This window comes from Chaetodon auriga, chromosome 6 (genome assembly GCF_051107435.1).
Source record: "Chaetodon auriga isolate fChaAug3 chromosome 6, fChaAug3.hap1, whole genome shotgun sequence".
Taxonomy (NCBI): domain Eukaryota; kingdom Metazoa; phylum Chordata; class Actinopteri; order Chaetodontiformes; family Chaetodontidae; genus Chaetodon; species Chaetodon auriga.
Window position 1 is genome coordinate 25,628,889 of NC_135079.1, and position 11,229 is coordinate 25,640,117.

The 11,229-nt window shown below is 40.0% G+C and overlaps 1 protein-coding gene across 1 annotated transcript in view; it reads right to left on the bottom strand.

Annotated features, from left to right (window-relative positions):
* Positions 1–9,331, bottom strand: part of LOC143322085 (DNA topoisomerase I, mitochondrial) — a 33,446-nt gene extending 24,115 nt beyond the window's left edge. The window contains exons 1-4 of the mRNA XM_076732988.1: positions 8,916–9,331; positions 8,470–8,646; positions 7,141–7,195; positions 5,342–5,388 (exon numbers count right to left, since the gene is read on the bottom strand). Coding sequence (XP_076589103.1) covers positions 5,342–5,388; positions 7,141–7,195; positions 8,470–8,585 — 218 coding nt within the window. The 5' untranslated portion in view covers positions 8,586–8,646; positions 8,916–9,331. The remainder of the gene's footprint in view (positions 1–5,341; positions 5,389–7,140; positions 7,196–8,469; positions 8,647–8,915) is intronic.
* Between the last annotated feature and the right edge of the window lie 1,898 nt (positions 9,332–11,229).

The following is an 11,229-nucleotide window of genomic DNA, read 5'->3' on the forward strand; positions in this document are numbered from 1 at the left end:
TGGTTGTAGAAACGTGACAACGTCTTGCCTCTCATCAAAGAGGCTTCTTCAGTCCTTACTGACTGGTGGAGAGTGCCAGGTATTTCAGCTCTGTGTAGTCATTAGCACGGTTGTTGAAACCAGTCGGGTGTGACCGGCTGTGTGACCAATAATTGTTCAGGTTGTCACATGTGGCCAACTGTGAAAAGTTGCTTAATGTCCTGGGCAGGCATGAAAGGATGGCATTGCAGCTGTGGGCTAAGTGGTGTCGTAGACCTCCTCCTCTGTTCAGGGATGGTTTCTCTTTTTTTTAATACTTAAATAGCCTCTTTCACTCCTCTGTCAAACCACCTGTCCTCCCTGTCCAAAATATGTATGTTGTTGCCCTGAAATGAGTGTCCCTTATCTTACAGGTTACCTGCTGAATCTTGACCTGAGGAGTTGGCCCTTCAGTGTTGAGTCATGCATTTGTTTAGTTTCTGACATTCCTCACTGCATTGGACCGCATATACTAGATACTCTTGTTGATGAAGGTCATGGAGGTTTGAATATGGTGAGGCATGTTGCCAACTAACGGGGCAAAGATGGTAGATACATGTTTGGCAGTGTTATAAGAAACTGAGTTGATACTGCCGATATGTGCCTAAGGGAGGTTCCTTCATTGAGCCTTGAGGTGCTCATACGTGCATGGAATGGCTTCTCCAGGATATAGGAAATTATATTGTTCACAATTGATTGTTTTCTCCATCTGTGGCTGTTGTAAACATCCTATGGCCTTTCCTTGTATACACTAGTGGGATCTCATTTCAGTGTTTAATATGTATGTGTCACTGAGCAGTGTGGTGACCCTGGCATGGACGTCCAGCGTGCACCTTCCTTTGTCAGCTGGTGATGTTTTGGCCCTTGCTCAGTGACGTCACAGCCTTCTACTTTGTAGTCTCATGTAGCACTAATTCTTTCCATATTTCTAAACACACAGCACATGGTAGACAGCAGCTTTGAACTTGAGCTTATGGTTAAATAAGTCACCCTCTCAAACTGCAGTTTACAAGGGTAGCTTGGTTTTCAAACCAAAATTCTAAGATCTTATAAACTGTACTGTTTTTTCACAGTTTTGACTCGGAAAATCTGTCTTGAGCGGCTGATTTTGAATTAGCCCCCACTTAATGAGCTAATAACAAGGCCAAATAAAAGCTTAATCGTGCTTTTCACTGCTGTCTGCCACACAGCTGGTGACAGAGTTGGGACAAAATCAGCCACCATGTGGAATAGAGAGAAGAAAAAAAAACAGTGATGACACACTGACCACAAGAAATCACATAATTATGGTAATTAAGCAACATCATTGAAACACTAATGATAATGACATAATTACAGCAATTAGAAATAAAAAGTAATAATTGCACAACTGCAAGCTTGGATTTCCCTGCAGAGTGAGGATCTGGTGGGTAGAGATACAGCCGAAACTAAGAAATCAACAAATCTGAGTCACTCCTGCTAATAAATGACAGTATTCTCCTTTACTGCACACATAACATTTAGTTAAGGGGGAAATAGGGAAAATGTAAAGCACTGTAGCCTATAATTGCCAAACTGGCTGAATGAATCCCCGTTACAAGCCACTACGGTAACTACCTGGCAGACGCTGTGCGAGCCTAACACACTTCTATAGTTTGAGCCCTGATGGCTTCTGATTGAGAGTAATGAGCCTTCTCAGGTTCTCTGGTCTCTGACTCCATCTGGTCTTTGTTGTAAATGCTGTAAGCGCCCGAGCTCAGGTGTAAAACAAAGATGATATGGGACCTTTTGTTTTACCTTTAGAGAAAATACATTTTGGACTTCAATAACTAAAACAGAAGGGAGAATTTTGCTGTAGGAACATTTAATAACATAAGATACAAGCCCATTTAACACATTTGTAATGTAAAGGTCCCAGTCAGAAAAGCACTGGTGTAAATAATGAAATGAATGATGGCTGAGTTCTATTTAGCTGCTTTTAGCTTCAGTGTCCTGGTATCATGCCTGCTGGCTCACTGTCACTCTAGATACTTGGGTGCCGATTCAATATGTATTGAAATTCTTAAGTATTGCCATTTGATATTACAATTTATTGCATTCTTAGTTACCCCTCTTTCTCGCTCCTCTCCTGACTCAGTGAATTAAGAGTTTATTTCAACCAAACCAGAGTTGGTGATGATTACTGGAACAGTGGGAAGACAAACCAAGAAGGCTTTAGGTTAGTTTTACTTACTTACTTTGTTTTGCAATGATGAAATCACTGTTTTTGTGAATGGCATCCAGCGGCTTTGGTGAGAGCGATATAACAGCTGGTCTGGTATTCTTTGGAAGGGTCTTTTCCATAACGTTTTCAGACATTTATATAACAATCTAAGGCTGTCAGTGGCAAACACAAACACTTTTAGTGGATGTACGCTGACGGTTCATTAGCAACCGGGGGTTGAAACTGAAGCTTGTTCATGTCTGCCGGCTGCTGCGCTCTCGTTCAATACTGAACAAAAAATTGGGATCTCCATTAGTCAGATAATATGTGACTGCAATTCCTCCTGTTTGTCCAGGACTCTGAAGTCCTCCAGGACACATGGACCTGCGCACGCGTCACTGTCACTGGTTGAAAATTTCATGTAGCTCAAACGAGCAAATAATTCAACAACAATGTAAGAAATTATTTTATTTGTATATTTTGTAACATGTAGGTATGTAGATCTTTTAAAAGACATTTATGTTGACACAATACTCAAGTAGTATGTCTCTTGTTGTATTGGTTTGGCCTCTTATGGATGTAATGCTCAAAAATGGATATGAAAAAAGTTTGAACCTTTGCGTTTTTTATACAGGGAATACGCGAAAATCATTGTGGCCAATTTTGACAGCCCTTATTGTTATTATTATATTTTAATGACAAAATAAATGTAGCTGTCTATAAATGTGTTCAGGGCAATCAATATTAATCACGTTTATTAATTAAGTTTCAACACTAACGCAGCCATCACCTTTGAGAGATCATAAGAGCATAAAAAAATGACTTTAAACACAATTTTTAACATGTTCAATAATAAAGACACTGATGAGAAACAGCTCAAGGCGAAACTCCTCGTCTCTCCTCAGCATTAGATTCACTGCAGACACACAGCAGCAGATAAAGAGGAGATATGATAAAGAGAAACATAAGCTGTTTCTGGGTGAATAAGTGTTAGTTACTTTTAAAGAGAAGCTTTAAAAAAAAAGGGTAAGAAGAATGCTGAGCTGTCAGCTTTCATCAAGAGTCAATAATAACACCATCAAAAACATCACGCTTAAGAAAGTAGCACTTGCACAGCTCACGACAACATAATCAAGGACTCAAGTCCTAACTACACCCACACTGCATGAAAGTCTGCTCACACCTGAAGTGCTTTTTCCAACTTGCTTGACATTCTTCATCAAGGCATCGTGCTTGCAATAATAGCCATAATGTGCAACTAAGGACCAAATACAGCCACACTGCAGTGTTTCCTCTAGGATTTTTTTCAGCAGCAGGGGCGGGCTCTCCAGGGAGCCGTGGCGGCGTAAACAAATGACACTTGACTGCAGATTTTACTTTTACAACCTATTTATTGAATGGCCAGTTGAAAATTGCTTTTTAAAGGCTGAATGTAAAAATAAATAAATAAATAAATAAAACAATAAAATTAAATCCATAAAAATAAAAACAATAAATAATTTCTTGATGGGGCCGTAGAATCATGGCGTGTAGATATTAGCTTAATGCTATCAATTAGTTTACTCACATTAGCGACACTGAATTGGCATCGGGCACAAGTAACTTAAACTACCGATATGTTACGTAACGTTAGCTGGCCATCAATATTTTGCGAATGTCTATTTAACGTGTAAAATCTATTATGAGTTATCTTAGGCTAATACGTCTCCCTTTTCTCCGGTAAGTCGCTGCCCTACTTTCCAAGATGACACTCCTCTGACTCTCTGATCAGGTGCCTGGGTGCTTGACGTGATGTCACTTTCAAGGCCGCGCTCTGGCGAGTAATTAACGTCGGACTCTGTTGTGAAGCTGGAGACATGCGGCGGTGGTGTATTTGCGACAATAAAGAAAAAAAGAAATTTGAAGGAGCGGCGGCTAGGATTTAGGAATGGCGGCCCACCACTCCTAAATGAATGTAGAGGAAACGCTGCACTGACTAAATGCACTCAAACAGGTTTCCTTTGAATAACGCTCTGTGCGTCAGCTCCTGTCAGGGACAAAGGGATTCTTAATGACCAGTAAATGCAGAGACTCCACGGCCTGCCTGCAGCTGTTACAATCACATTCACACTGACACGTCAATGTGCCTAACCTCTGCAGCAGTACTTGTGAAACTATTTTTCTATTCACTTGAAATGACTTTATATTACAGTTATTTAGGCGATGCTTTTATCTGAAGTGACTTAAAATAAGTGCATTCAATCATGCGGCTACAACCCCAAACTGACAGAAGATGTGGAGAGCTCATTCCACCATCGTGGTGATTACACATATACAGCAGAGGAAGCCTTTACCTGACTGTGCGCGTCGTCTTTTTAGTTTACTTTGCAAACCTAAGTGTGTGCTGTGGTCGGTTTGACTGCTCAATGTGAGGAGAAAAACGTGTCTGTAGGAACGGTCCTGTTTTTTTACACTGAGCAAAATCAAAAAACAAAACAAAGCTGTACAAAGGAGGTTGAATTACTGCATCCACCGACATTTACAAACTCTGTTATGAGGTATTAACTTTGCTCCCTGGATGAAACCTACTCAGTAGCAAAGTTATCACCTTTCTGGAGGAAAAGGTAAAGGTGGTAACTGGAGGAAAAACAAAACTTTAAAAGCCAGAACTTAGCTGAAAACTTTATGTCCTTTGAAATATCACTCATAATATTGAGTTGGGTTAAGTCTGCATCTGGGAAACAATCCATTAACAACTCTGTAAAAACACTGCTGTGAGACAGATTTGACGCAGCAGGCCTTCGGCCAGAGTCTGTCATCCCAGAAACACCCTCCTGAGCGTCCAACTACTCAAACCATGCATTCTCATTTATTACTTTACTGACAAGCCACAGATATTTGTCCTCAGTGTAGACCAAAATTAATTTTCTGTGAGACAGCTTAATATATTGTATAAAATGGCAATGTCTTCTGTCCAGGGCCCTGGACATCAAAACACACAAATTCATTTCCATCACTTCAGGAGGGAAGATGGAGGAAAAGACAAAAAAAAAAGACGAGACAGAAAAGATTTCTGCCACAACCACTCCACAGCAGCTCGTCAGCATCTTATGACTGCCTTTAATAAGATACAGTGCACTGGTAATATGACTCCATCCCTACCTGAGACGGCCGGCTGACTCTGGGCTCTCCATCTTGGGCGTCTTGACCTGAGGGGAGACCATGTCTTAAGTTCCACACAGCACAACTGCAATGCAAGAGCATGCACACAGATGGCCTAGGACACCATGCGCATCTATCTACAATAACCAACACACATTTCAAGCCACGGCTCCTAGCCACAGCTAAATCACCAACTCTAAAGGTTCTATGAGATTTTCAGCCCCTAGATGTCACACTAGTGCATCAGCATCTCAGGACCAAAACAAATGCTGTTGAAAGTGAATGAAAAATCCTGAATGACAGAAGTGCAGAGCAGTTGAGCATAATCCAGAGTGGTATAGGGGACAACAGAAAGAACGAGTCTTCTCCACTGTGACTTGAGAGCGAGATTGTTTGGCGGGTGAGATGATGGATCTCCAGTGTATCCCCTAAGTTTAGTTGTTTGCTGCTATATCAATGTTCAAATGTCAAATATAGAACCTTTGAACCTTTGCAGGCAAAATAAGATAGCAAGCATGTCAAATTTGACAACTGAACCAAACATTCAACATTATTCAAACATTTAAAACAACTTGGGATGAAGGGAACATTAATCTATAAATCTATTAAAAACTACCAGAGTTACCAGCCAGCAGTGACTAATATTTCCAACGATAATGTAACTTACATTATTCAGAGTTTCGGCCATTTCAATCATAAATGTCATCCAACCTGCATGTGTTACCATGTGATGTGACTTGTAGTTCACAGCATTTCCACAACATAACCAAGAGCAGCCTATTCAAAACACTCTCATCCATAAACTACCATCTGAACATTAATAAGATCCTGGAAATAGCCTTTCACAAAGCAATGTTATCCGTTTTGGGGACTTCCGACAGAGAGCCTAATAGTTTATTCTCAGCTCGAGGAAAATATTTGGAATGCTGAAAAACTTTTTGAGGACAACACAAGATTTTCCAAGACTTTTTACTTTTTCTGTCATTTTCCATGTGTTTTCCATGACTGGAAAATGTGTCAACTGCCTTCCAGGACACATGGGAACTCGGTCAATTGTATATTTTTTCAAAGAAAATGTCTAAATAATTGCAGTGATATATATTTTCTTTATCAATTTACATTTTTTTTGCATATCGTCCAGCCTTAGTTCATGCTATAACGTCAACAAATGTGGAAATGAAGTCTTCAAATACCCATACAACCACACACGCTTATATCATATCTGCCAAGACTCCCGGTGAGACGTATGCATAGCTGTTGCATATCAACATGAAACACGTTAACATGCAAAGCGAAATCTTTTATCTGAGGCTCTTGGTTAAAAGCTGAGAGCATGATCCAGTGAACTCGTGGAAATTACTACTCCATTTCGCAATTTACTGGTAAACAATGTGAAAATGTTTTTTTGGTTTGAGTGTTTGTTGTTTATTTTGGAGGGGAGGATTAAGATCATTATTTCCACGGTTCTGAGTATTGGTATGCATGTAAATATACACTTCCACTGTTGCAGGAATCAAATAGCATTGAGATGATGAACTAGGACATGCTGTTGCGCACACTGTAGCTCTGACAGGCAGAGCTGAGCTCACTGGGTAACAGGAGCTGGAATTCTCACCCTGGTATTTGACGTGCTAATTCCAAACAGGGCAAGAGTTATGGATGGACTCACATGACAATCACAATCCCTCCCCTGGAGAAGAGGACACCGGATTTCCATTGAGATGTTCTAAACCGGGGTCAGACTAAACAGGTCAAATTCTAGCCTGTGCAGTACGCTGAGAAGAAAATGAGTGATTTACCTTCTTACGAGACTTTCCATTATCAGTTTTCTCTGTAGATTTAGTTGACTTTGAACTGCTCATCAGGATATCAAGATGAGTCACAGATGAAAACGAGAGGAAGAGAAAAGGCTTGTTAGTGATGCAGTGTTTGTAACACATGAGCAGTCAGAGAAATCTTGTAGAACTGCGAGGGGAAGGCTGCTTTCCCTTTTACTGTGTCATGACTGAATAAGCCCTTACGAGACACTTTGAGCTGCCCTTTTAAGTGCAGGCTTAGAGTGAGAGCATATTAAGCTGATGTTAGATTCATGTCTTTGCCTGGTTAGTATCATTCTAGTCAGACAATGCAATAAAATGCCACCAATCAGACAAGCAATGTCTCAGAGGATCCTCCTACAGCTCTGAACATGTTTCTTTTCAGTTTGACCTTTTCACCCTTCAGGGCTCGACGTAACATGAAATTGAGCTGCAATTATTCCCCCCGCTATTCTAATTAAAAAAAAAAATCTGACATCACAACTTTAGAGCATCAAAGGCAGTACAACACTCAAAGCAGGAAGCCCTTCCATGCTCAGGAAAATTAGATCCATGAATCTTGTAGCTGATGAGGATAAGCTGATCCTTAATCAGTAATTCAGTCAGTGTGCCATGAAATAACATGAGGCTAGCTGTCACAGAAAGCTGCCTGCTCTACTGCCTGCAGCGCTTACCGTTGTCTATTCATCTCCCTGCTCTCATCAATTACACAAGCCAATGACAAATCACTCCACATTCATTTGTCTGCTCTCATACAGTATGCATGGTAATAAACACATCAGATATCAAGGTAAATTAATTTATTCATATGAAGATGGAGTACCCACTGTACTGAGTGAAATGAATGCATGCACTCAATGCCACCGGCCGGCTTGACAGCTCAGCCAGTGCAGTTCTCTCTCTGTAACACCTCTTTGAGTCCGTCCTTTAGTGGCCACACACACACATGCACTGCTGTATGGTTCCTACTCATTTATCACCATTGCAAGTATTTTTTTCAAAATTAATTTGTCTCCACATTTCAACATGAAAAGCAATGCTATTTACAGGATCCGTGCAAAAAATCTCAGCTGTGATGTGTGGCCTGAGCTGCTGCTGAACAGATGTTGGATGGGCAGCAATCAGGTCACATGCATAGATTAAGGAGCTGCTCTAACTTGGCAATAACGATAGGGAGCCATACGGGGAACTTATTTGATCATGGCACCTGACTTGCTCTTGATGGAATAATGATTAAGTGCCAGATAAACTGTAAGTGTCAGCCAGTAATTTACCCGTCCTGACTCTCACACACATTCACACACAGCTCACCTGCTCTTGATCGCATCTCCGCCCGCACCAGCACTTTCACAGTCACTCAGCCTTTTCAGCTTGGTTGCTTTGAGTTTGGCCTTTCCCTCTCCTTTAACATCCTTCTCTCTTCCCATCTTTCACACGTTCCTCCGTAGAGCACAGTGAATCATAAATGACTGGAAGCAAAGATATTTGCTGGAAAAAAAAAAAAAAAAAAAATCAAGGTTCATAATACAAATACGAGCGGCCTGGAGTGCTTTAGCTTTTCCAAGTTAGCCAATTAACTGCTAGCTAGTTAACATCAGCTAATGCCGGCAGAAAAAAGCAACTTTAACTTCAGCGTTAGTCAGCAAATATTTCTTATTCCACGTTGGCTAGTGAAAATGTGACGTTACAGTATCACAGACTCGTTCACCGCTTGCAATGTCGTCAAATACTCGACTATGTTCAGTGAAAATACGAACCTTTCACGCTGTTGAATTCATGTCATGGACACGGCGCAATGCCGATTTCTCCTGGCGTTGAGCTGGGAGGGCGTGGATTCCAGCTCAATTCTGATTGGTTGAAGAAGTACCCAGAGTTGCCAGGTTCGATGGTGTTAATACGTACTTTGTGGCCCGTCGGACTCCGTGACCTGTTCTGACAGGGTGATGTCTGTGCGGAAGTCAGATATATGCGTGGCTTCAGGGCTGAGCTTTAGGTGTTGCAGAGATGACTGGCTGGGAACTCCAAGACATTTGTCATGTCAGGGATATCACCAATCTGACTACACCACAAAGCATGAGAAGCAGCATCACTGTTTTGGGGCGTTCGAATTATTTTAAGGATTGGTGTGCTGATAGGGGCATATCTTTTAAAAGGCTATACACAATTTGTTCTATTTTTATGTAACTCCAATGGGTGAAGCATCTTGGTAGTGATCAAAATCTGCATCATTGTTTCATCTTGCGTTGCGCCATATTATTGTTTAGTGAGTAAAATGTTTTGTGAACTGATGTATATGTGTGATAAAAAAAAAAATAAAAAAAAAAAACACTGCTGGAAGGAGAGAATATTTGCCAGGTCATAAATAATGGACTAAGAAACTGTCACAGTCATTGGAGGCGCCAAGTTGCACCGAACAGGGTCAAACAAGCAAGTCCGAAGGAGCACTTGGCTTTATGACCTCAGTTTGCCTCATGATTAACCTCTTGACACAAGTGTATTTCACATTTTGCCATTGCACTGCATTATAGTCATCACATCCCCTCTTTAAGTCCACAGTTTTTTTGTTCTCACTTTCTCTGCCATTTATACAGAGAAATCAAGTCTTTTTTGTAGTGTCTGCTCATCCTTGCCTGAGGCAAAAATTTATCTCCATCAGCTGCACTTCATCCCAGACTCAGAGGAGAAATACGACAGTATGGATCATACTTGGAAGCTGCTCAGAATTTCTGCTAACACGAGTGTCAAAACTGTGATTTTTTTAACAGACAATACTAAGATCATTGTTTTGCTGAAGCTTTTAAATAATTATTACTATTAATTTAGACTGCATTTAAATGTAAAATTAGAGACCATATTTTATTCCCATCATAATTTCATTCTTGTTAGAATGGAAAATCAGCAGTAAGACTATTAAAAGTTCTTCTTAAAAAAACTGGATAATTAAGTTACTTTTGATTATTGGAGCCTTATGCCCTATTGACTATGTGGAAGCAATAACAGATATTGTATTGTATTTACATTGTTGATTAATTAAAAAACTTCACTCACTAAAAATGTTAGCATTCAAACATCATGCAGACTGTTTCGAATTTCTATTCTTCAACTGTGTAACAAAAAAAAAAAAAAAAAATCCCAGTAAATGACAGGATTGAGCTGCCCATAGTTAATGTATTACAAGCATTGATATATCAGTCTGTGGGGAGGCAGATCAAACATTGTCAGACAACACAGGACAGATGATTGATGCTTTCTCCTCAGATAAAGGATTCCAGTAGGGGAGTTGGAGGATGTGATGGAGTGGAAAAGTGCAGCAGACAGAAGCAATAATGTACAGCATGTACCCACAGAGGTGGACTGCAGAATGTTGTCAGTGGAGTTTTTCTCTAAAGAGGCTACTGTATTCTCACAGGTATGAGTAATACACATAAGAAAAGCCAATAAAAATGACTATTTGACTGAAGATAAACACACCTCAAGTTACATTAAAGCAGCATAGAGGTTTAGAAAATGTTTGTTAAAAACCCTTTGTGATGTGAAGCACATAAGTAAGACTCTATTCTCTGTACAGCCAGTAGATTAGGACTGTAAAATGATGCGCTGTGGTGTATGTAACTGTAAGTCTGTCACCCTACAGCTCTTCTCGATCAAATATAACAATAGGAAGGCATCATTATCATCTTCCTGTTTTTGCCTTTATTTATTTATCTAGTGAGGAATAATTAGCAAATACATAACAATAAGTCCCTTTCAAATGCAGGTTTCCTGTTACTCAAATGTTAGACAATAAACTGGCAAGAATGAGCATGAACAATTCAAAATTTTTCCGAAATACTGTATTTCATACTTATCCAAAACCAAAGGAACATGCACTATTGCCAGCAATGTTGAGTATAGGCCTTTCCCATCAAATTATCTATTAATACTAATATTCACTGAAACACATCACAAGTGTTGTCATTTATCTAATATGTTTATGTATCTGCCATAAACATTTAGGATTTGGGGTCTCAGTATGTTAATTAGAATGCATTCCTTAACCAGAAGAAAATATTCATGACAAACTGTTGGCCA